Source organism: Stegostoma tigrinum, chromosome 3 (genome assembly GCF_030684315.1).
Source record: "Stegostoma tigrinum isolate sSteTig4 chromosome 3, sSteTig4.hap1, whole genome shotgun sequence".
Taxonomy (NCBI): domain Eukaryota; kingdom Metazoa; phylum Chordata; class Chondrichthyes; order Orectolobiformes; family Stegostomatidae; genus Stegostoma; species Stegostoma tigrinum.
Genome location: NC_081356.1, coordinates 59,794,705 through 59,822,240, shown reverse-complemented (window position 1 = coordinate 59,822,240; position 27,536 = coordinate 59,794,705). Strand labels below are relative to the sequence as shown.

The 27,536-nt window shown below is 39.6% G+C and overlaps 1 protein-coding gene across 1 annotated transcript in view; it reads left to right on the top strand.

The window, feature by feature from the left end:
- ntrk2a (neurotrophic tyrosine kinase, receptor, type 2a) overlaps window positions 1–27,536 on the top strand; it is a 252,771-nt gene that overhangs the window by 42,318 nt on the left and 182,917 nt on the right. The window contains exons 6-11 of the mRNA XM_048527298.2: window positions 2,044–2,180; window positions 2,611–2,746; window positions 5,228–5,530; window positions 10,131–10,163; window positions 13,061–13,164; window positions 24,451–24,550. Of these exons, the coding sequence (XP_048383255.1) occupies window positions 2,044–2,180; window positions 2,611–2,746; window positions 5,228–5,530; window positions 10,131–10,163; window positions 13,061–13,164; window positions 24,451–24,550 (813 nt within the window). The remainder of the gene's footprint in view (window positions 1–2,043; window positions 2,181–2,610; window positions 2,747–5,227; window positions 5,531–10,130; window positions 10,164–13,060; window positions 13,165–24,450; window positions 24,551–27,536) is intronic.

The following is a 27,536-nucleotide window of genomic DNA, read 5'->3' as shown; positions in this document are numbered from 1 at the left end:
TCTCCCTCTCTATCTAATCATATGATCTAATTTCATCATTACATCATGATCTCTTAGATTCATGCTCTTAACTCATCAAGTCTCCCATCAAGTTTCAAACATTACAAGGTTAGTCTGTAGGCAGTTATACAGCTTTCCTTTATCTTGTTCTGCTTTGTTTCTCAGGTTGAAAACCTATTACAGTCTCCCTTCTCTTTACTTGAGTGTGTATTTCTTGGATATTTGCAGGACTTTTCATGAATCTCTGCTCTTCTCCAAGGCCAGGTTCATATGTTTATGTGTTTTTTTTGCAAGGATATTAAGGCTCTCTGATTTCTGCATTTAGCACCTTGTGATGTTTATACAAATATGATCTTGACTGATATTTTTTGACAATAGTTCCTTCTTCTTGTTGATCTCAGATCTGCATTCGTTCATCTGGCTGAAGAATGGTAATTTTCAGGATTGCAGGATGTGGGAGCAAATTAACTAATGGTGCAGGAGGTCATTCAAGTGAGGGAAGTGAAATGGAATGTGATATTGATATGATACAGTACACAGGGGAAGAAATACTTCTTACTGCAACATGACCAGCAATTTAGAAGGTTATGTGCCTGTCTAAAGCCTGGTTTAAAGATATCGCCCAAAGCTGGAGATGAATTTAAAGTGAAAGGGGAAGAATCCAGTTCTCATTCTCCAAGTAAGAACCAACAAAATAGATAGAACTAGGAAGGATATTCTGCGGGAGGATTTTGAAGAGTTTGGATGCAAATGAAAAAGTAGCTCCTGAAAAAAAGTCTTGATTTTTACTTCAGGAATGAGCCAATTGCCATAAGATAGAAGGTTAAAGTCTGTCTGAAGGACTGATGGAGTAAGCAGGTGTTTTGTTTCAATACTGGGGAAAGAAAAGGCTGTTCATTCAGGGTGGGGTCCATGTAAATTGGGCTGGAATCAGTGACTTGACAAATCAAATAACGAGGGTAAGTATTTCATTTTAAATTAAGAAAGTGACAAGGAGTGGAAAAGGCAGTGGAAGGATTCAGGGAAAAGAATAAATTCAAAAGTAGAAAGGCTTGAGAGCTGAGCAGTATTTTGGCTAAAATAAAATGTCAGAATTGTTCAGGAAGGAACAGTCAAAGAAACAAAGGTATTAAAGAATTAATGGTTAATGTGACATGGATGAAAATTAGACAAACACCACAGCTCAAGGGACTATGCAAAAATGCATGAAGAATTTGCAACAAATTAGACTTACTTGTCATTAGACATCTCAGATATGGATAACAAGGTCCAATTCCTGCCCCTTTGAGCATATTACGCATTCTGAAACATTTGATACCTTGCATAGTTGGGCTCTTTTTCCAACACAGTGTCAGGGAGACACAGTTCAAAACTGCTGCCAAGATGAGCGTGTTGATACACAATCTGGATCGCATATGTGTTTGATGTTCTTTTGATATATGCTATCTACATATCCATCTAAATCTTTGTATAGAATGCATTTATTGCATGATATATCTAAAACTGGTACACTTTGGTACACTTTTAAGGATCTACATGAAATAAGTAATTGGTTTCAATAAGAAATAATTGCTTTAATGAACAATCAAATATCTAATTAACCAAACACAAACGAATCAAAGGCACTTTGATTCATCCTATATTTGCTAATGAGGAGTCAGGAGTGTGTAGAAAGTTAAGGAATAAAATTCTGTTGACCTGAAATGTTTTTTTTTAATCTCACAGGTATTTTGTATTACTGATTGAGTATTTCCCACATTATCAACTTTTATTCAAAATTTTCAACCTGTCATTTTTTCAATAAATCTAGTGTCATCAACTAAGGAACTAAAAAAACTGGTCAATTAATTTGCTCAATTCACATCTTCAGACTATTTTCATTTACTATTCCTTCTTCAGTCATCTCAAGGCAGGGTCACTACCAGTGTACTGCATGTCCCTGAGGCCAGTATTTACTGCCTATTTGAATACTAGGTAGATATTAGGTAGATGCAATTACTTACATGATAATTTGCAGGTAATACCTCATTCTTTATTTTACAGAATTGCCTAAAGCTTCTGTAAACATTACAAATGTTACTGTGATTGAAGGAGGAGAAGCTGCAATACAATGTAATGCTCAAGGCCATCCAATTCCCACTGTGGACTGGCAAAAACACCTTCTCTACTCAACTGACCAGGTATAGTCATGATGCTCTCAGAAGCCAATGTTTCTACCACCACTCACCATTTTATGTTATTGTTATGAATAAGAAAATGAGGAAGGGTGTGGGACGTGGGAAATGTGCTACTCAGCAAGTCACTTATGCTCTGTTGGGCTCCCATCTTCTATTTCTTTCCTGTCTGATTTTACTACTTTTCCCCTAAAAATAAAGGCATTCGCTATGGCATTTTTCTGTTGACACACAGTTGGACAATGACTGATCCTGCCTGTCCATTTATCCTGTTTCTTAAGGTCAATGGAAAATAATTTTTCAAACGCGATGCCCACTTTTATCATGGGAATTTGTTAGTATTGGGAACACTGCACACTAACTGGAATAGAACAACTCTTGGGCTTAAAGCCTTTGAATAATCTAATGAGTGACATCATGGTATTTCTCTTCATAGTCAGCAGAAACCTCTAGACCACCAATAATATTAAAGCTCAACAATATTTCTCGTGTTAACAATGGACAGCAACTTATCTGTACAGCAGAGAATATAGTTGGAGAATCTAAGGCTTTTGTCAATCTAACAGTTCTCTGTAAGTATGCACGTTATTCTACTTCATTTTATATTTGATTCTTTTACACCAACAAGCATGTTCGTGACTGGTTCTGATGGAATCTTATGTAGGTGAAAAAGAAACTAAATATCAAATTTTTAAACATCGCAGTTTAGAATTATTTAAATATCTGCAACTGGCAAATTTTACTCTGCTAATAAAAAGATTGGGTAGAACATATGTTGGTGATGGGTGTGTTGCCCACTGTTAGGGAATGAGCAGGAAGACATCATAGCTAAGATAACAAGGTGTAGAGCCGGATGAACACAGCAGGCCAAGCAGAATCAGAGGAGCAGGAAGGCTGATGTTTCGGGCCGAGACCCTTCTTCAGAAGGGGCCAAGGCCCGAAACGTCAGCCTTCCTCCTCTTCTGATGTTGCTTGGCCTGCTGTGTTCATCTGGCTCTACACCTTGTTGTCTCAGATTCTCCAGCATCTGCAGTTCCTATTATCTTTGAAACACATCATAGCTGTTATTTTGGAGGTCAATGCAATGCCCAGGTAATCTGGCACTTGTCTGGACAACATAACAATGTTATCTAGGAGCAGAAACTTTTCAGTGCCAGCAATGCGACCAAAAGCTGTGGCATTACACTGGAACCTTCATCAAGGATTGATGCTGGATCACCAAGAATGGAAAATGGAGTGTGATGAAGATAGGATAGATGCGATCAATAGTGAAAGACCAGAAGTAGGTCAGAAGCAAAGGCAAAGGGATATATTTCATTTCTTTTCCCCTTCCTGCTGCTGGGTCCCTTGTTTGGACACTGAATATTTGAGAATGAGAATCTCCTTTGGTTTCCATTGTCACACTCAACAAATTATCACATAATTCCTCAATCAGCATTAAATCATAGGGGCCTCATTGATTTCCTGGCAGCAGTAGGCAACTTTCTCATGTTGACTCTTCCTTCTAAACACTTAGTTCTTCCCAAGCAGTTGTTTGCACCCTTCACCATCTTGCCCACTCCAGCAGATTCCACAAATTCTGCCCATTGTGAAACAATTTTATGAATACCAATAATTTAAAGATAAAGTGCTTATATGACCCTTCAATGACGTAATTAATAGAAATGATTCCTCAGGCTAAGGGAACTTCAGAAGAAACAATAGCAAACAGTGAAAAACATTCAGAGGTGGGACAGCACCTATGGAAAGAATAGACCAGTTAAAGAATAAACCATGATCATTTTAACGAGAGAGCAGGCTCAATGGGCCATATGCTTATTTCCTGTACATAGCTCATAAATTCTTATTTAGTCTTGAGCAGACCCTGACAGAAAAGAAAGATATGAATTCTACTGCTCTATAGTCTGTATGGCAGAAATGTGCCACCTCCAAATAGAGTCCTCAGTCCAGCTTCAAATCTCAATCAAAATGCCATTTATAAAATTCTTTGCTGATAGTTCCATCAGATTAACTTACAACTACTTTTCCTTTCTATTTCCTCTGGTCAACCCTAAAAAACAAAGATCACAGCAAGGTTATTTTGAATGTTATTTAACCCTACTCTGTCCTGAAAATCTTTGGCAGTGTTGAGAGAGAGGTCACCAACACTGCTCTGATGAAAAGTCACCTCAACTCAAAACTTGCTTTCTCTCCTTGGATGAGAGATAATAGGAACTGCAGATGCTGGAGAATCTGAGATAACAAGGTGTGGAGTTGCAAGAGAGTTACAATTACAAGATAGTTGCAGTGGGAGAGAAATCCCCTGAGGTTTGTCCAGAGGGAAGAGGGTAACTTCTTCAGGTTAGGCATCCCTAGAAGAGGCTTCGCAGTGAGTTTAAAATTGTAACAGAGGTAATAGGAACAGCAGGTGCTGGAGAATCCGAGATAACAAAGTGTAGGGCTGGAGGAACACAGCAGGCCAAGCAGCACCTCAGGAGCAGAACATCCTCCCTCTGGACAAACCTCAGGGAATCTCTCTCCCATTGCAACTCTCTTGCAATTCTCCTCTATCCGTCTTTGATCTGCCTCCTCCCTCTCCCAATTTATTTCAGAACCCTTTTCCCCCTCCCCCATTTCTGATGAAGGGTCTAGGCCCAAAACATCAGCTTTTCTGCTCCTAAGATGCTGCTTGGCCTGCTGTGTTCATCCAGCTCTACACTTTGTTATTTTGACTTTGGATGTTGTCTGACCTGCTGTAATCATCAGCACTTTTTGTTTTCACCAGTACCAGTTTTGGTGCACTCCTATAGCAGAATAGGGCAGAACAATTTTGACCCTTGTCCTTAAAGACACAATGAGAATGGGGGTAGGTGAAAAATTTTACAAAGGACGTTCCAAGTAGCAAGGTAAAGTGATTGGAAATTTCCCTTTTAGTGGTAGGATAAATGGATAGACATGATTTTCTTCTCAATTAATTCTCAAGACTTTACATTGACACATATTTGATAACTCAATATCCTTCAACATGCTTTGTGTAACTGTGGGTTTAACTAATATTATTTGTTTCTCTCCAGTTCCTCCTAGAATAATATTGTTGGGTGAGGCAATTCCAGACCACCGCTGGTGCATTCCTTTCAGTGTAACTGGCAACCCACCACCCAAAATTCAATGGTACCACAATAATTATCCTCTGAATGAGACGGATTTTATACTGACACAAATTCATGAGGAAAATATCAGTGAGCAACATGGCTGCTTGCAGCTGGACAATCCGACCCATCTGAATAATGGGAACTATACTCTATACGTTTATAACGATTTAGGACAGGATAAAGGCACAGTATATGCTCATTTCATGCACCATCCTCCTGGTTCAGGTAGGTATTTTCATATGTTATTGTTACTATTGTTGCTTTATTTTGTTATTGTTCCATGTGTCTATAATCAGTTTTGAAGAGACTTGTTAATTAGATATGTCCAGTGGTCTCAATATCCAACCAATGGGTGTAAGTGGCAGTTGCACAAGACCTGTATCGGTTTTAGAGATGTAAAGTTCATAGGAAAGGTTCATACGAGAGTCATCTCCTAAATGTTTACTGTGCTTTTGAATCTAAGGAGGCCAAAGTTTTCATGAGTCATAGTCACAGAATTTGTGAAGACAGAGATGAATAATCACGTAAAATTATAAAGTTACCTTGATTAGTGCATAAAATTTTTTAAAAAAGAGGGGAAATTTGCCTTGGGCGGAGATGCAGGACAGATGCATTGCTTCTACTGCTCGTAACACACCCTGCCTAATATTTCACTCTATTCCATTGATTTCTCAAAACTAATGTTTCGTGTCTGTACACGAGTTTTATTTTGTCCCCACCCCATTAAATGCTTCTGTAACATTAATGTTGTCTAATGGCATCAAACAGCTTTCTGGTCAATGTATCAGGGTGAAAATCATATTCAGCACTGGCATCAAGAATTAAACATTCCATCTTTTGTAAAGTGTGGTACTTTGAATAAATATTCTATATGCTAGAACTGTTTGTAGACAGAACGTTATTTAACAAACTTTAACACTTCTCTCCACAAATTAAGTATAGAATGAAACCAACATATAATACCTTATTAGTGCAAAGGCTTAAAATGGTGACCTTTTGGACACCATTCAGACATCAGAGGGTTAGATTGTTACATAGATTGACATACACTTGAGGCAAATCCCTGGTACCTGGATATAGCATTATTAGCCTACATTCCTTAACTGGGAACACAAGGAACACAAGAACAACTGAAACAATACTAACAATATTTTGTTCTTCCCATCAGGGAAGAAATAAATTGAAGGTACATAAAGTTCATTAATGGAATAAAACTTGGTGTTCTATGACTGAAATGTTTAGTAATGATTCATATTTAACTAACTTTCTTTTCCAAATCCTTATCCCCAAAACCTTTAGCGCTCTGTTGAAAAATAAATTAGATTTTTCTTGTTATCGTTTATTCTGTTTCAATTATCAGTATGCTATATTAAATTTATATTTTTTTTCTTCTCCAGCAAACCTGGCAGCAAATTATTTTAACATTACATAGCAATTCTATTACTCCTTTCTTAAATTTAAATGTTCACCTTGTGGTTTTCAAGCCGATAATTACATGAGTATCTTCACTTCTGTTTCAAGATCCCCAGCAATGTAATGTTCAGTTCCATATATAACTGTGGTGACTTCCTTGAAGTTGTACTTATATTACATCAATCTGAAATTGCTAAGCCATCTCCCCATAGTAAACTCTTTGTTTCATAGTCATATCTGCAACTCCCTAATGTTCTTGCTTGGAGAATGACCTAATGATTTAAAAACATTGGATGACTCTTTCAAATATGTAATATTGATTTCACAGCTGATAAAAAGTTAATATGAAGTGATGCAACACATGACTCAACTCATATCATACAAAGAAAGAAAGTAATTGTAAGTGATAAGTCCATCTCAAGTTTGGAGTTTTGGCTCTGGAGCTGTTTAAACATTTCCAGGAAGCCAATTCTGAGTGAGGTTGCTATTTGAAACAAATCCAGGTATTACTTGATTTTGAATTATGCACAGGTTCATTGTTTTCTGAGGTTTTACACATTTCTCTTTTTTCCAACTTTTTATGATTATTATTAACTTTCCACTTTTCAATGAGGTAGTAATATCTATAGATCAACAGAATTTAGAATGGGCTACATTGGATAGGACTTCTGGTAATAAAGTTTTCAGAAATGATGAGGGAGAAAATGTAGTTAACAATGATAAGGAAGGATTCTGTTGGATCTTATGTTAAGATAGAATCCAAATGATAAGACTAAGAAACAGGATAAGAAATGGTAAAACTGTTAATGTCCATTGCAGGGCATTAAATAGGGAAGAAATAACTAGAAGAGGCAACAACATTTGCAAGGGCATCAGGCCAGTTTTAAGTGAACTGAAATGCAAGCAGTCAATGAGAGGAATATTTTTTAGAATTTATCCGGACTGCTTCCTGCACCAGTTTGCCTCTGATCAAAGAAAACATATGGTAAAATAATTCTAGATAGTGATGTGGGCTAAATAACTGATATGGGAGCTGGGGAGCATTTGGAAAAATTACCCAAAAGTAGTTAAATTCAGTCTAAGAAAGGAGGAGAACAATGATTTATAAATTAGCTGCTGGAATAGTAAAAGGGTGAAGTGTCGTCAGATGAGAAGCATTAATTATCCAAATTAATTGGCCTGTATAGGTGGAGAACAAGTTGATAGATCAGCTGTGAGATCTCTTTCAATCCATATTGCATATTTATTATATTCCATGAAGCCAAAAGGAATTCAAAGAACAGAGTTAATTAGACAAAAAACAGATTTAGAAATAAGCTTAATCTTGAAAGGGAAGTGATTTATAAAATTAAAGTGAATAACACTAAAAATAATTTTGAATAAAGTTGCATGTTTAATTTTTATTAAAATGAGGGATGAAAGGGGGATTAGAAGGTCTAAAAGGTGACATGAAAGAAGGCTACTGGATTACATAATAGATTACATATTTCAACATGCTAGTAAAAGATCATCTAAGGAGAGACTACAGCCTCTATAGAAAGAAATAAAAAGTGGCATTTTGCATCCCTGGAGGTAGCTAGAGGGATGGTAAGAAGGGCAATAATTATGCAAGTTGGTCCTTGAAAGAAACTCACCCCCTCTGGGTACCTCTCATTAAATGCTGGTTGAGAAAGTACATGGGCCACTTCCTTAACTTGTAAATAAAATCCTTAAATAGTCAATTAATGTTCACCTAAGGGCCTCACTGTGCCATCTTTCAGATTACGTGCCTTTATGACTGGTGAGTAAAACAGCTTATTTCTCAACTGAGTAACTAGGGCAACCTGCATACCCCAATCAGGAGACATCTGGGGACAATTGATCTCTGAAAGCCACTGCAGGCCTGGCCTCTGAATCTGCTGAACTTCCTTTTCCTGCGACACCACCTCTGCAAGAAGAAATAAAGGACTAACTTTCTTGCTACTCGGGTCCCCCTGGAGTTAGCCTTAACCATTGGTCCTCAGGAACCAGAAGCTGATAAGTCAATCTTACGGACAAGCAGCTTCTGACAATCTAACACTTCAGTATCAAGATACTTGAAAAGGCACTAAACCTGCCTGTATGTTGTCTAAATGAGCTGCTATGTGCATGATTCTCGGAGTTATCTCACCAGAGGGGATGGCATGTTAGATGCCACTGAACACGTTCGCCCCACATTCAGTCAAAAATGGGAAAATCCTTGCCAAAAAGGCTAATCAGTGAAGATGAAAGTAAGTGGGAGATAGATATTATATATTTTACAATGATTTGTTTTACAAATGATAATGCAGGTAGACCGGAGGTGCGTTAACAGAAGCTCCAAAACATTTGTCAGCGATGAGTATTGAAAAGAGTTTGGAATTAAAATAAATCATCGCTGTACACTCTAGACTATTGAAAGAAGCCAGAGGAGATAGCAGAGGCTTTGACCAAAATCTTTCACCCCTTTAAATATTCAAATTGTGCTGTATGATTAGGAAGTAACTGACATTTTGTTTTGAAGAAACAGATGAAATATAACTGAGAACCACAGACAATTTAGTTTAATGTCAGTTGCATTAACATTCTTAATTTAAGTATGTCATGTTTAATAATTGAGGATTTTTTTGAGAAGTGACCAGGTATTAAGACAAAAAATGGTAGGAACAGGATATATTTTCAGAAAACAACTGATTAAGTTTCTCAGAAGTGACTTATTAGAAAATCTCAACTGCATGGCAATGAAAGGACTTCAATTAAACTGTGCCAGAGAGTCAGGAATATTCCATTGTACAATGGGTGTTGGAATATTTTGCCACTGAATAGAAGGCATATTAGGCATCTAACAGTTGCAATGCACATCAGTGAGAAAGAAACTATTCATGTTTTTTTTCCTATGAGTCTTTTACGTTGCCAAGATGGACACAGGTCCCTACTGTTTTTATATGCACCTATTAAAGTAAAGAAAGAAATAGCCTTCCAGCTGATAGACATCAGAAGCTAGTGAACTAAAAAGTACCTCAAATCATTTTGTTAGTAGTTTCCAAAATAATCTTTTACCAGTGTTAGTTGTACTCAGGACCATGTCCAGGTTGACAGAGATTCCTAGGCTGACCAGAGTCGAGGTTTACAAGAGTTCGCTTGCAATAAGGTGATCAACTTGTGGTTCCTCAAAAGAGTGAGTTAGACTTCTCCTGCCACATCACAATATCAATGCCTACTATTTTTAGGTCTCATTTAGGCCATACTGGGAAGGCCTCATAATTCCCAGAGTAGTGCAATGGTGACAAAGAGTTGAAGAAAATGATCCCTTATTTTCCCTTTTTATTTTACATTTCTGAACTTCGATGAGCTAAATATTGAAATCTGTGTTTCCAATATATTTGTACCTAATTATGTACTTTTTGAAATTTAGGCAATGAACCAATTACAGATCCTGGATTTTATGGTAAGTTTGATGAACAATATCTTCTAATTATTGTAAAATTTAAATTGGAGAAAATTATCCATGCAAGAATGGTACTTGATAAAGCGTTGGAGAAGTTTTCAACGAGATTCATTTTGCAAAGAAATCATGAAGCACCTCATTTTTAATGTGTTACAGTTGGGGACATATATGAGTAAATAAAAACCGAAAGAACTGCGGATGCTGTAAATCAGGAACAAAAACAAAGTTGCTGGAATAGCTCAGCAGGTCTGGCAGATTCTGTGAAGGAAAAAACAAAGTTAATGTTTTGGGTCCAGTTCTGAGGAAGGATCACTGGACCTGAGACATTAACTTGGCATTTTTTTTCCACAGATGCTGCCAGACCTGCTGAGCTTTTCCAGCAACTTTGTTTTTGTTCATAAATTAGTAATTTTATTTAAAATGGTCGGTCTTAAAATTTACTTAAAATGCAACGGAGATTGCATTTTCTCTCTTCTCGGAGTAGAATTGCATTCCCTTTAAGTGCATAATATCAACCCCTAGCTGAAAACACAATTTAAATGGTCAATTGAATCAGCCAGTATAAAATATTCTGAATAATTATCAAGTTGTCGACTACTGCTGATAATTTTTGGCCTATCTGAAAGCCTAGCAATATGCAATTCTAATTCATTTAGTAAGACAGATTCATTAGAACAAAAACAGCATAATCTCAAATCTTTGCCACACCTCACACTGTTTTGGCAGATAATGAATTTGTCTAGACTTATAATGTGACTCAAAAAGCACTGCTAGAAATTTTGAAGAGTGCAGAAATCATTTGAAATGACAAGATGTTACAGTAATAAATTACAGTTTTGAGCTTTTGATCCAAGTTACTACCAAGACTCATTCTTGGTAAGAGGAAATTGAAAGGAATGTGTGAACAAACCCTATACAACAGATTAAGTAAAGAGCTATGACTTAGATTTATACTTTTTACATGTCCCAACAGAAACCCCACACACTATTAAGAACTCTAGGGAATAAGGAATTGAGAAATTTTCTGACTCAGCAGACCTGTCACATTTATAAGGGCCCTCATTTACCATACTTTAATTTAGATAGATTGGAATAGGATAAAATCAGTCTCATCACCTCCATAGGTAGTTTGGAGGCAGCCACTGAGGCCTGTGAATGATGCGACAGGCTTGCCATCTATGACTTTTAAACGGTTGTATTAAAGTCATATCTCTCCTCTATCCCTTACACCAACATGCCCTCATAGCCTCCAGAATATTATATACCCACTAAACAGCCCCATGCCTCCTTCATAACTATTTACCTAGTGTCTATCAGTCTCCGCTGTGGGCAGAACACAAGAACCATGGGGAGATAAAAGCTAAACATTTGACAATCTAAGTGAACTTTCACTTATAAAAGTTGATACTGAAAAATATCCCTCATTTGTAAAACCTGCTCAAAAATTTGAAATTCCCTTGATTGATCAATCAATTTTGAAAACAAACTTACATTTGCTAATAGCATCAAAAGGTAGATAATCCACAAAAATCTCTTAAAATTATAAAGTAAGATGTCAACACAACACTCCTGTGAAGAGAATTCTTTTTGGCAGATTTTTGAAACTCAGCCAAGTATTCATAATGGGCTGTTCTGCAATAACACACTTTGAGAAAACTTAACATGGAAGTCTACTCAAACTTTAGGAATAGATGGCTTATGATTTGTTGAAGCTACACCAGATAACCTGTCAGTGATTGCACTCAGGGAGAGGGTGGGTCCTTTGCTTGAACTGAAATCTGCAACCTGTTCTTGTTATATTTTTTAAAGTATTGGGAATTTAAATAACTTCAGATCATAAGAAAACACAGGCTTTACCTGCCTATTAAGAGCACACCAGCCTCCTCCAGAAATTTGTGACTGAGAGTTAAGGTCCTTGGAATACCCCATATTAAAAATGGCATCTGTTTGAGCTCAGCACTAATTTCAAATAGCCCTGCTGAGTTTCAAGTTTCCTATCCATGTAAATCATATATTACCCCTGCCCTGCTGGCAAAATGGGATCTGACAGAATTAAGCAGGACCTATATATCCAGATCTACTCAACATTTTTTAAAGGCTTTCAAATCCAATTCAACACCATTCAAATTGAAAGCTGAGAATTATAAATTATAGTAATGCAATTCAGGAAATACTATTTTATTGCATTGGTTTTGTAACACAGAAATGTATCATGTCTGAACTAATAGTGAAAGAATGGACTATTTTGCAGTCAGATCTTGTGCAAATGTACAGATCAATTTGTTTCACTTTTAGTTTGCTAATGGTACAGAATACTGTTAAAGTAATGAAACCTCAGTAGAAATAATTTTAAATCTAGCCTATAAGTACCTGCGGGAGAAATGAATAGAAGAGTATAGTGATGTCTATATAATAGGATAGAAGGAGGCTCGTATAGATCATAAACACCAGCATAGGTAATTAAGGTCGAATGACCTGTTTCAGTGCTGTAAACTCTCTGAAGCTCCATATCAGAAAACTTCAAATATGGTTAGAAAATAAGGAGCTTTCATGAAATATTTTATAGGAAAAACCATTTTAAGTAAAACTACTGGACACTTGGATTGTCATTTATAATGAAGTTATGAGCTGTCAGTTGTTAAGTTAGTGTCTGGCTATGTTCATAATGTACAGCCAGAAAGTTACTCATGAGTTGAGAATGGTTGGGTGCAGCTGACATAGATGTAGAGAATGTAAGACTTTAGGAAGGTACTATCAAAATACATTAAAGTAGTATTACATTGTAAATTTATTTCTGAAATATTATTATCCAATGTTCTTATAAACATACTGTGGCCTTTTTTAGTTGGTCAAAATTGGTATTAAAGACTTGAAATATTTATATCTCTTAATTGCAGATGCATATGGCCCATTTGTGGATATCTTTGGTGTGAGTTCAGACAATTCAACTGCAATTGGCCCACCTAATGTCACAGAAAAGACAATGGAGGATGGCATTGCGGTAAGTGCCTTAATAAGCTTCATATGGCTATGTGAAAGCAGGCAAAAAGATTTGTATTTCCAGAGCATTTTTTGTGACCTCAGAATGTCAACAATTCTATACAATTGAAGAATGACTTCTGCAATGTGTTAAAACAGTTAAAGTGTAAGAAGTGGTGTGGCAAATTTCTAAAAGTAGAATATTGTAAAAAGTGATGCGATTGAGGAATAAATATTGATATGGACAGTGGGGAAATCTCTCCCATTCTTCATAAAAATGGAATCCTGGGTTATTGTATACCCAGCTGGGAGAATTGAAACAGACCTGGGTTCGATGTCTCATCCAAAAGCCTTTAACCCATCTGTATACTGCAGTTAATTATCAGCCATTACTATGAGCTCAACTTTCTGGAATAGGACTGGAACCCACAACCTCTGACTCAGAGGGAAGAGTGTCATCAGTTGTGTCACCTGGCTGTTTTATGGAATAATAACTGAATCACATTAGGCTGGGTCTGTGCCAGGTGATGAAGGAAGCAATGAAACAGAAACACAGTTGACCTCATCCTCACTAATCTGCACACTGCAGGCGTTTTTCAGGGTAGTCACACAAGGCCCAACCATTTTTTGCTGCTTCATCAATGGCCTTCCCTCCACTGTAAAGTCAGACACAGAGGTCTGCGCAGATGATTGCACAATGTTCTGCACCATTCATGACTTTGTAGATGCTGAAGCAGCCCATACCTCAATACAGCAAGACCTAGACAATATCCAGGTTTGGACTTTTACATGGCAGGTGATTTTTACACAACACAAGTGCAGGAAATGAATATCTCTGACAAGACAGTATCTAACCCATTGCCCTTTGACATTCAATAGCATTAGCGTCACTATCAACATCTTGGGGGTTACTATTCATGAGAAACTGAACTGGCCTAGCCAGATAATTACTGTTGCTACAACAGAAGTTCAAAGTCTAGGAATCCTGCAGTGAGTAATTCACCTCCACTCCTCCAAAGCCTGTCCATTATCTATAAATCACAAGTCAGAAATGTGATGGAATACTCCCCACATAGCTGGATGAGCGAAATTTCACCAATATTAAAGAAGCTTGACACCATTTTAGAACAAAGCAACATGTATGATTGACACCCCATCCTCAAACATTTCTCCCTCCATCACAGATGCTCATCAGTAGCCACGTATACCAACGGAGAGGCACTGCAGAAATTTACCAAGCCTCCTTAGACAGTGTCTTCCAAATCTTCCAACTATCTAAAAGAACAAGGACAGCAAATACATGTGAACCATCACCACCATCACCTGCAAGACATTCTCCATGCCACCCATCAGCCTGATTTGGAAATATATAATTGTTTTGTCAGTGTCACTGGGCCAAAACCCTGGAATGCCTTCTAATTGCAAAAGGAAGCTCACACCTTTTAAATGGAGACTAGGCATGGTTAGAAATGCTGACCTATCCAGTGAAACCCATATCCCATGAATAGATAATAATAATAAAAAATGGTGCTGGGATAGAATGAGATAGATCTTTAATTAAGAGTGATTTGAATTGCCTCTCATATCTACATTCACTTTTCTGACCATTGTGATATCAATGAAATCCTATAATAGGTTGGAAAATGTACCATAGATATTCACCATTGCATCTCTTGTAGCATTGCTGTCACACCTTGGCCTCCATTCCCAAACTGTCAAGCAGCAAATCACTCACCTATAGCATTTAAAAGATGTTCATTGACATTATTTTAATTTGATGTCAAATGGAGTTCTCTGTTTTAGCAGGTCCATTGATCTAAAATTAAAAATGCAAATAATACTTAATTTCAATTTCCTCAGTGCCTGGAGCATATAATGTTAACATTCCCAATGGATCCTTTATTTAAAATGTAATTGAAATGGTTTTATTGAATATTTTTTACATCTTTGCAACTGCATGGCATTGATCATGTTGATCCTCAAAGCTCATTTGTAAATAATTGAAATTAAAACTTTATATTTTTGGCAAAAAGAAATCAAGAACAAATTAAGCATCTTTAATTGCACTGCAAAGCAATCCACATAAATCAGCATTTATACTGTAAAAACTTAGTTATGAAAAATTATTAAGTCACTTTACTTTGTCTTTATGACATCGACATAAGAAGCACTTCTACCCATTGCTCATTGTGAATCACGGAATCGGTAGGTGCAGGAGGAGGTCTCTCAGCACATTGTGTCTGCCCTGGCTTTCTGATCATTTTAACTTAGTCCCAGTTGCCATAACTCTGTACATTATTTCTATTCAAATAATTAACCAATGCCCTTTTGATGACCTCAATTGAACCTGCTTCTACTACACATCCAGGCAGTGTGTTTTAGACTCAGTGATAATGGGAACTGCAGATGCTGGAGAATCCAAGATAACAAAGTGTGAGGCTGGATGAACACAGCAGGCCCAGCAGCATCTCAGGAGCACAAAAGCTGATGTTTCGGGCCTAGACCCTTCTTCAGAGAGGGGGATGGGGTGAGGGTTCTGGAATAAATAGGGAGAGAGGGGGAGGCGGACCGAAGATGGTGAGAAAAGAAGATAGGTGGAGAGGAGAGTATAGGTGGGGAGGTAGGGAGGGGATAGGTCAGTTCAGGGAAGACGGACAGGTCAAGGAGGTGGGATGAGGTTAGTAGGTAGGAGATGGAGGTGTGGCTTGGGGTGGGACGAAGGGATGGGTGAGAGGAAGAACAGGTTAGGAAGGCAGAGACAGGTTGGACCGGTTTTGGGATGCAGTGGGTGGAGGGGAAGAGCTGGGCTGGTTTTGGGATGCGGTGGGGGAAGGGGAGATTTTGAAGCTCGAGAAGTCCACATTGATACTATTGGGCTGCAGGGTTCCCGAGCGGAATATGAGTTGCTGTTCCTGCAACCTTCGGATGGCATTATTGTGGCACTGCAGGAGGCCCATGATGGACATGTCATCTAAAGAATGGGAGGGGGAGTGGAAATGGTTTGCGACTGGGAGGTGCAGTTGTTTATTGCGAACCGAGCGGAGGTGTTCTGAAAAGCGGTCCCCAAGCCTCCGCTTGGTTTTCCCAATGTAGAGGAAGCCACACCGGGTACAGTGGATGTTACTCATTGTGTGAAAAATATTTTCCCACCTCACATTTACTGATCTTGAAAAATACTGATTCTTGATCTATTTATGAGTAAGAACAGTTTCTCTGTACCCAATCTCTTCAGACCCCATTGTGATTTTATGATCTAGTATCAGATCTCCTCCTAGCTGTCTCCTCTCCAAGAAAACAGTTCCAACTTTTCTCACCTTTCCTCATAACTGAAGCATTACATCACTGGAACTATACTCATTAACGCCTTCTGCACTATGTCCAAGGCATTCACATTCTCCCTACAATTGGAACTCACAGTACTCAAGCTGATATCTAACCGATATCATACATAAGTTCACTTAACTCCCTGCTCTTGTACTCTAATTTTATAAGGCATAGAATGTTATTTGCTTTATGTGCAGCTCTCACTATCTTTCTTGCAAGCTCCACGACATACATACATATGTATCCAGATCTCACCCACACTCTTAACATTAGTATCTTTTACTTTATACTGTCTCTCCAAATTCTTTGCACCAAAGTGCTTCGTCTCACAGTTCTCTATATTGAAATTCCTTTGTCTCTTATCCACCCACTCCACCAAGTTATCAATGTCTTTTTGAAGTTCTACACTATCCTCCTTACAATTTACAATGCTCCCAAATTTTGTGTCATCAGCAAACTTTGTAATTGGCCCCTACTCAGCAAATTCTAGAGAATATATACATAACCAGAAGAGGACCTGTCCCAATACCCACTGTTGGGGAGCTCCACTACAGACCTTACTCCAGCTCAAAAAAACCTATTAAGCATCACTCTTGTTTCCCATCCCTTTGACAATCCTGTATCCATATTGCTATTATTCCTTCCATTCCAGATTAAATAATTTTCATCACAAATCCCTTGTGTAGTAATGTGTAAAATGCCTTTTGAAAGTCCATGTCCACCATATCAACAGCCTTGCCCTCCAAATCTTCTTTGTTGCTTTTTAAAAAAAATTCCAGAATATTGGGTAGGCACAATTTTCCATTAACATATCCATGCTGATTCTTCAAATAAATCCACAATATTCTCTCTGACTAATAATTACATTGTGGATAATTTCTAGAGGTTTACCCATCTCAGGTTAAACTGAATGGTCTGAACTTACAAGGCCAACCTTTACAGCACTTTTTTGAGCAAGGACATAATGCTTACAATTCTCCCATCCTCTGTCACCATCTCCAAAGCTGGGAGGATTGAAAGGTAATTGCTGGTCCCTCTGCAATTTCTATTCTCACTTCCTTTAATATTTTTGATGCATTTCACTCAGTTCTAATTCCTTGTCAACATTAAGCATTGACTTATGCAATTTCTCCTCGTAATTTGTAAATCCTTCTGGACTGAGTTTCTTCCTCTGTCACCATGAACTACATATCATCTCCCTTGTAGGTAAAAAAAAGAACTGTATCAACATCTGAGCCATGCCTCTTGCATTTGTGCATAAATCCCCTTTATTGCTCCCTAATCACTTATACTTCTTTTATTATTGATGTGCTTGTAGAAGACTTTGGGATTTCCCATTGTTAGCTTGCCAGCCTTTTTACAGAGATTTCTTTGCTAACATTCATTCTTAAGCCTCTGCTTTCAACCTTCTATGATCTTCTATGCTTGGTTTTTAATTGCATTTACGTAAACATTGTCACACGTTTACTTCTTTATTTGTTGTCTCATTTGTCATCAAGGAAGCGCCGGATTTGTTTAACCTACCTTTTCTCTTTGGGGAATTTATCTTCATTTGGCCCATATGGGAACCCTGCAGCCTAATGGTATCAATGTGGACTTCACCAGCTTCAAAATCTCCCCTTCCCCCACCGCATCCCTAAACCAGCCCAGTTCGTCCCCTCCCCCCACTGCACCACACAACCAGCCCAGCTCTTCCCCCCCCACCCACTGCATCCCAAAACCAGTCCAACCTGTCTCCGCCTCCCTAACCTGTTCTTCCTCTCACCCATCCCTTCCTCCCACCCCAAGCCGCACCCCCATCTCCTATCTACTAACCTCATCCCACCTCCTTGACCTGTCCGTCTTCCCTGGACTGACCTATCCCCTCCCTACCTCCCCACCTATACTCTCTCCACCTATCTTCTTTTCTCTCCATCTTCGGTCTGCCTCCCCCTCTCTCCCTATTTATTCCAGAACTCTCACCCCATCCCCCTCTCTGATGAAGGGTCTAGGCCCGAAACGTCAGCTTTTGTGCTCCTGAGATGCTGCTGGGCCTGCTGTGTTCATCCAGCCTCACACTTTGTTATCTTGGATTCTCCAGCATCTGCAGTTCCCATTATCTTTGGTTCTAGAGTATCTGGCTCAGCTCTTTTCTTGTCCCCACTGAAATCTGCCTTCCATCAGATGAGTACTCTTACACCAGATTGACCAATGGCATTTTCTAACATCGTCCTAAACCTTATGACACAACATTCATTGTCCCCAAAATGCTCCCCCAATGTCACATGAGCAACTTTGGTGAATTTCTGCAGTGTATCTTGTAGATAGTACACATTGCTGCTACTGAGCATTGATAGTAAAAAGAATGGATGGTTGTTGATGTGGTGCCAATCAAGCAGGCTGCTTTATCCTGGATGGTGGCAAGCTTCTTGTTGTTGGAGCTGCATTCATCCAGGCAAATGGGCAGTATTCCTTCATAATGCTGACTTGTGCCTTGTAGATGGTGCACAAGCTTTGGAGAGTCAGGAAGTGAGTTATTCACTGGTATTCCTAGCCTCTGAACTGCTTTTGCTGCCATTGTATTTATATTAGCAAGTCTAAATGAGCTTCTGGTCAATGGTAACCTCAAGAATGTTGATAGTGGGGGAATTTGGTGATGGTAACATCATTGAATGTCGGGGGAGATGGTTAAATTGCCTGTTATTGGAGATGGTCACTGCCTTTCATTTGTGTGGCACAAGTGTTACTTGTCACTTTTCTGCCCAATCCTGGATATTGTCCAGACCTTGTTGCATTCGAACATGGACTGCTTCAGTATGTGAGGAGTTGCGAATCGTGCTGAAAATTATGCAATCATTGGTAAATGTCTCTGCTTCTGACATTATGATGGAGGGAGTATCACTGATGAAGCGGCTGAAGTTGGTTGGGTCTAGGACACTACCCTGAAGAACTTCTGCAGAGATATCCTGAGGCTGCGATAACTGACCTTCAACAACAACAACCACCACCACCACCTTTCTATGTGCCAGGTATGATTCCAACCACTGGAGAGTTTGCCTCTCATACCCATTGATTACAGCTTTGCTAGGGCTCCTTGGTGTGACACTTTGTTGAATGCCAATGGCTTTCACCCTCACTTCGTCACTGTGTGTAATCACTAATAGCACCTTTGTTTTTTTTTTAAATTAACAAAATAAAGTAATGATTTGCATGTTTCTTACAATTTGTTTCATCTATTTGGGCTATAAAGACTTTGGGAATCATGTAGCTGTAGATACTTTCCATAACAAGCGATAGTGCACCACCTCCATAAGCAGAACATCCAAGTCCATGCCTGCAAAGCAGATCATCAAACTTCCCATTATTGTGGATGTGAGTTTGCTCGCTGAGCTGGAAGGTTAGTTTTCAGACGTTTCGTCACCATTCTAGGTAACATCATCAGTGAGCCTTCGATGAAGCGCTGGTGTTATGTCCTGCTTTCTATTTATCTGTTTAGGTTTTCTTGGGTTGGTGATGAAAGCTAGCCACCAGGATACATGAACGTCAACTAGCCAAAAAACGACATGACCCACTATCACTAGTATCCTTACATACAGATGAGGAAGGACACCACTTTGATTGGGACAACACATCCATCCTAGGACAAGCCAAAGAGAGACACGCATGAGAACTCCTAGAAGCATGGCATTCCAACTGGAATTCCATCAACAAACACATTGATTTGGAGCCCATCTACCACCGTCTGAGAAAAAGAACAGCAAATGACATCACCACCCCAAGGAAACCTAACCAGATAAATAGAAAGCGGGACATAACACCAACACTTCGTCGGAGGCTCACTGATGATGTTACCTAGAATGGTGACGAAATGTCTGAAAACTAACCTTCCAGCTCAGCGAGCAAACTCACATCCAGAACCTCAACCTGACCTACAAATCTTCTCAAAACTCGTTCCCATTATTGTGTCTCGGCCATAGTCTGGCAGTTCCGGACATGGCAGTTCTTGTCTGGGAGCACAAAGATCTCTCAAAGATGGCGTTGGCACCAGGAATACTGCTAAGTTCCTGGCCGTGATAGCAATGATGAGTTGTTCTGGGAATGGTGTATGGTAAGAAGGGGATAGAATAGAGAGTGAGAGGGTTGTCGGATGAGTGGGGTAAGTTGTTAATGAAACTAGTTTGGTAAGCTACTGCAGGGAAATTTGTTCATCCTTGCAACAAAGAAAAAATCTTAAAACTGACTAACTGGCACTTAGCCAAAAACATGCAGGATTTAGTCTCATGAGTTTTCCATACTCTAACTGAATAGAGTAATAAACCTGAAATAATGAAATTACCTCTAACTCATAGTACACAACTGAGCACTAATCTTCATTAGCCCACAAAGAGCAATGCTGCCAGTCATGAAATGTTGATGTCCTTGTTACATTAACTTTGGAAATAAAAGTGTGGCTCATGGCATAATGTTAAGGAATGTGATTCATTCATATTGCACTGTCAGCACATTCTGATGACTCCAATTTATCCAGATCTCAAAGCAACACTGTGTATACAGACTTGCACTTGTGAAAAGCTGATATGATTTCATACGCGCACGGGTCCTCTGTGGGAATTTTAACAGGTTATTAAGATGTTAGTTTGGAGGTGTAAGAGTGAACAAAGTCAGCTGGTGTCAGCGACCTGTTCCTGCCTTCACTTGCTTTAATACAGGCAGATGGATTCCTGCGTTGACAACTTGCAGATCAATAGTGGGAAATCAATTAAGATAATTTGGAAAGCTAATCTCCACCAAAATACAATTTTTGCAGTTGTGCGTGGTGTCCATGCTGTATGTTAAGAAGAGTGGAGAGCACAGCAGGAGGTCAAGGTAGCATGAAAAAAAATACTCAAACTGGCCATATGACTGCTGCAAAGGGCCAGCCTGAGGGCATCCATGGATCGGGGCTTGCCATTGCAAGGGCAATATCTGGGCACTGCTGTCTCAGCCCATGCTTGGAGTGTATACATCCTGTTGGTTCCCACAAAATTTTCTTGCAGCCATTTTGCTTAATCCTACCGTGAGGCTGGCTTTCACCTCAGGAGAAGCCTGCCAATCCAGCTGTGGTGGTGTATGTTTGGCTTTCCTTCCTTCTCAGTTACTCACCATTCCTAGTCGGACTGCAAACCTAAAGGCAGCTGCAGGGCGGTTGCCTTCTAGAAAATTGATCCTGAAGATATGCTGCTCAGACAGGCAGGTAACAGATCCATGAACGGTCACAGTGACTGAAAATACACTGTGTCCTGGACTTAGCACTGCAGCTTACAAAGAAAGTATGAATGCTGTATGTACCTCTATACATGTCATATGCGTTACCAAGAAGCATGCAGATCTGACTTTTGCTGATGATCAAAGTTAGATAGATCTGAGAACTAGCACTAACAGTTCAGTTTTCAGATACTTTAACAAACCTGTTCAGATGGGTTCTGACCCACCTCTGATGAAAGTGGGCCTTGAACATAATAATACCACCAGTGTACCACAAGACCCTTACAGGTCAATTTTTATGTACTCAACATACATAGGATGGATAGTAGGATGATAGATTGTAATGCTTGACCAATGTCATCAGCAAGACAGCTGGGCCCAGAAATTTGGCAGCATCCATTTTTGGGCATTTTTTCAATCGACTGCTAAGAACCTACACTCAAATGGGAAGGCCTGAAGGGTCTGAGAGTTTGGGCTTTATCATGTGGATTGTGAATTAAGATCCATACAGGTTCATGCACCAATTTTCATGTAAGTGTTGGGGTAATATTATGGGACTTTGTATGGCTGGGCCTCAGAATGTGATCAAAGTGCTGTTAGAAGTTGAGGAAGAAGAGTGTGACGATCTGCTGTGTTTATGGGGACTCAAGGCACCATCAGTAAAAGGTGATTGGAGGACGAGCCTGGGCCTGAAGAGACTGCCCCAAAAACCAGAGTCACAGGAGTGTGGTCAGAGATCTCCAGACTAGGTGATGCAGTGATGATGGCATACTTAGTATTTTAAAGTTCTGTATTGTTTATCATTAGTTTTCCCCAGAGATAATCAACACTAGCATATCCTGCTGTAGGCACAAAATGGCTTCAGGCTTAGGTAAAGTGCACCTATTATTTAGTGCTTTACCAAAATACTTCTGGCATCCCTAGAAACCAGTGTGTAATCCTTAGCTGCAGCTAGTGTTCAGCTTTATTCAATGAGAGAACTGCAGGTGTCTAAGTATCACTGGACTGGGGAAAAACAGCAAGTCTGTAGGGTCATCAGTTGACCATGGACCTATCACGAAGTTAAGAGCTGGTTTGATAGGCAAGGGGGGGCATTGCAAGATTTATTAAAAGACGATATAAGCAGCAAGGAAAGGAGGAACATACATGCTCAAACTATGCCCATAAGTACAAATGAATTACATTTTATTATTTCCTGAGGTTCTTACAGTGATGCTTTTTAAGAGATTTTGGTTATGACTATTTCTTTTTCCTTGAAGTGGAACACTGGAATATAAGAACAGTAGTAGAAAGTACAACCTGCAAACCTATTCCATTCAATAAGATCACGGTTGATCTGTGTCACAACACATGCATTTTAGTTCCATATCCCCAATACCTTTTCCAGCAAAAATACATGCATTTTTCACCCCCCTCCCCCCCACCCAACCAACGTTTCCAAAGGTTCCAACCACTGAAGTGTTTTGGGTGAGGGTGGAGTGGGCAGATTGAGTACTGAGCAGGTGATGTGCATCAAAGGACCCACAATTCATATTAACTAATGAATTGTCTGCCCAGTTCTGTTAAGAACGTAGGATACCCAAATAGATGTCTGCACAATATGACAATAGGCAGACACAGCTGGGGGTGGGGGGGGCGGTGGAGGCCTCAGCGGTACGTTTATTTTTGTCATTATCAAACTACTGCCTTTTTCCCCTACTGTAAAATGTAAGGTACAGTGGTGAAAATCAGGCTGTCGACACATTTTTCGTAACCCTGATATACTCAATACACTCGCAATAAAGTTCAGGACAAGTTAAAAGGTATGTGCACAGTTGGGATTTCACATTTAGGCACTACTTCAGAGTCAAACCTGTCTACATTACAGAACATTTTATCTAATTTAAAGCTAAAGATATGAACTATTGCTGGAGGCACACCTAGAGGTTAAAGCACATGATCATATGATATTGGTAAATGGTACTTGTTATTATTTTAGCAATTGTAAACCTTTGCTCATTGATGTATGCCTGTATGAGAAATCCCAAGTACTAGTGGGTAAAGAAGAGAAATTGAGAGCAGGGAAATGGGGGAACCTATCAGGGGAGTTCCTTGCAAGGCGAGGCTGGGGGGGGTGGGTAACCAAAGTTGGAAAGAACATCTGTTTCACTAGAATTTCATTCAGAACTTGAATTTTAAAAAGGTCTAGAAATAGATTGTTATAAAATATTACAAAACATTAGGGGGCAGTTTTATGCCTGCCCAGTTGGCTGAAAGCAGACAGTAGAAAATTAAAATGCCTTGAGTTAGTTACCAGGAATACATCATCTTCCTGAAGAGGTGGCATGGGCACTCAAAGTCAGAGGGGCTTTTATAAAAGAGGATTTTGATGTCCAGAGTGATGGCATCCTTGAGATCTGACCATAGTTTTAAACTCTAGCCTGAAAAGGCATGCCAATGCCGTGCCAAGCCAGATCAAAAAGTAATCAGTCCCAGAGAGTCAGACAGTGTGCATTCTTGCTTTTGTGAGGAACAGGAAGAGGAATGCAGGATTTCATCTATTCCTGATGAACTTTCCTCCCTGCCTCCTCACCCCACAGCCTGTCCTCTGGCCCCACCAGCTCTTCACCTAAAGCAAAATTATTCTTGTTTATAAAGAATTTAAGTGAATTTAAACAGCAGACAGACAAATCAGTCTACGCTTACAGAATTAAAGATAATGTATATTCAAATTTTAAACATAACATTCATGTTTTCTAATATAAATATTCTCATATCACAGGTATATGTTGTCGTTGGGGTTGCAGCTTTGGCATGCACTGGACTGATACTAATGCTAATAATTCTCAAGTTTGGAAAACACTCCAAGTTTGGAATGAAAGGTAAGAGACACAATTTTGCCAAAATTACATCTCGGAAATAAAATTCTATCAAAGTTGAGCAGGGAGGTACTAGTTCAATCTGCATTTAATAGTCATTGGAATTGGGAATTACTAGCTGCATTCAGCTGGTGCACTATTAGCAAACCTCTAATCAGTAGATGACAAATATTAAAAGTGGAACACTTAATGTGTGTTGGATGTCATGCAAAGTTTTGCCAGTTATGTATGAATTTTCCTGCATTACTTAATTCCACTTGAGCCAGGAGAACAATGTTTAAGATTCATATGGAGGTTTAAGCAGATATCACTTCCTTTTCCCTTTTTACTTGTAATCTCAAGTATGGAATGGGTAACTCACAACTGATAAGTGACTTCATGTGGATAATAGTCACCTAAATCCAATTGCTGCCACTTGATTTTCATCACTTCTTACCCAGATTGGTAAGTGCAGGGACAGTAAGTTGTGCCTATTGGGGAATCAATTGTGCCTGAAAAAATATGCTCTCACTAGAGAGAAAAAACAACAAAAAAGGAGAATCTGGTTTTGGCAGGAAGTTGCAACATTGTTAAACACATGTTGAAAAAAATTCCACAGAGGCCAGTATCTCATCAGCAAGTCAGCCTTTATTTACTCGTGGGGAACCTTTGACACTGATCCAGCTCCCTCAGAGCCAGCTCAGTGAACGGAATCTCTGACACTCCTGTTTACATCTGGCTGGTATCCTTGTCACCAAGTCATCCTTTATTTACTTGTGCACAGTAGTCCAGCCAGTTTGGAGTCAGTCCCTAAACTGAAGAGATTCTCATCTCCTGGTTATATTAACTCAGACAGTGCTTTCCTGATTAGGAAAAGTAACAACCCCAATCAACCAACAACCTCAGTAACTGCAGTCAACTTGGTTCCAATCACTACAGCCATCACTCCCAAGTCCATGAATGAAGGCCTAATCTTTGGCTTATAGCTTTTCCTGAGACGTTTTTGCCTCAAGTCCATTTCTTCTGATTCAGACTAACACAGGCCCTGTGTACCTCTTGCGTCTGGAGCACTGTGGGAGAGTTTCCTCCTCTTAAGGTGATAATGGTATTGAGGGAGAATTCACAGCAGACTCTAGGGTTTGCTCAACACTAGATGGGGGGGGGGGGGCGGTGGTGGAAAAAGAGGGAAGGAAAGAACCTACAATTTTGAACAGGCCTGCTGGCTATTCTAAGGGGCCATGCATGTTTTGTTCCTGCCCCGTTTGAGAGGTAACCTCTTTCAGATGATCCATGAGTTTGTTGAGAACAGTATCACCTCAAAAACTTAAGTGACAGGGCCTGACCTTGCATCAACCATGCCTTATATGCATACAGGGCCATTTCCATCATTCCAGCACCAAACAAACATTGTCCCCTGAATTAAAATAGTCTCTCGCTTAGAGGCAGCATGTGGCATTCCTGGTGTTGATTCACCCTGCCCCCAGTTCTGGGAATATCAAGTTTAATCTGATGCAGAGTCTTTGCCCCAGCAGCAGCTCTGCTGGGGCTATTCCTATAGTTGGTAATAGGTGGTTCTATAATTGAACAGGAACCTGGACAGTTCAATATCAATTCCCTGCTGGTAAATGATATCATGTTGTCTGTGACAAATATTTCCAGGAGTCTTTGAATTGTGAATGATGCTTGCAGCCTTTCAATCATCATCCAAGTTGTCAAACCAACTTTGTGCACATCCAACCACTTTGAATGGGCATCCATGATGACCAGGAACATTGAGCCTATGAAAGACATAGTTGACATGCAACTGAGTCCAGGGTTTTCCTGTTCATTTCTATGAAAGTTGGGGTGATGTTTGTGGTAATCTTTGTCCTTGCTGGACAACTGAGCACTGCCCACCAATTAGGCTATGTCAGCATCCAGCTCCTTGTTGGCATCTTCATCTTGGAAGCCCCTGGTGGAGTTCAGCCAGTATCTGGTGGTGACTTACTTGGGACAGCCACCCTTGCGCCCCCCCCACCACCCATAGTAAAATGAAGTTCTGTGCAGTGATCTGGTCTTACCAGGCTAAAAAGGTTTTCAATCTTGGTTGCAATTGCCCTTCTGTTTCCCCAGTTACCGTTTTGCTAGGATCAAATCTTTGTGATCAGTCAGATATTCTCAGCAGTGACTTGAAGGATGCTCGTGAAGTTTAAAACCAAAGACTATTTCAGGGGTGGCACCACCAGTGGAATATCTGCCAGTGGGAGGCTGCTCAAAGCATCAGCATTAGCCACTTGGCTCCCTAAGTGGTGTTCTAACCTGTAGATGCTGAGAATAAAGGCCCACTGAATTCTACCAGAAGCTATGGGAGGCACCACCTTGTCTTCCTTCAGCAGCCCTCACAGGGGTTTGTGATCTGTTACTATGACAAATTCTTGTCTGTAAAGGTACTGGTGGAACTTCACACCAAAGGTGACTACCAAACTTTTCTGCTTTATCTGGGCATATTTGCATCAGCTTCAGCCAAAGCCCAGGAAGCACAAGCTATTGGACATTCTTATCCATTGGGCCACCGGTGAGCTAATAGCACCCCAATACTGTATGGGGAGGTATTGCACATCAACACTATCTCTCGCTTTGAGAGATAGTGGGCCAATGCATTAGATGGCAGTAGCTGTTTTCTCACTTCCTTAAAGGCTACGTGACTATTTCCAAAGCTTACCCTTATTCAAGGGCAAGTATAACAAGGCCAAGATGGAAAGCAGGTTACATGTGAATTTTCCATAATAATTCATAAACCAAGGAAGACCTAAGCTCTAGTATAGGTGTGGGAACCAGGGGTTTTTGATCACCATCGCTTTCTACTAAGAGGTATAACTCAGCAGGGCTTGCAAATTCTCAGAATTGCAATCTAGCAAACACATAAAGTGGCTTTGACAGTCCCAAACCCTTCCTGAAATACTCCTGGGTATTTCATTAGGACTTCACTGAGGCAGCTATTTTCTAACCAAAAAGTGTGTTGAGTCAATCC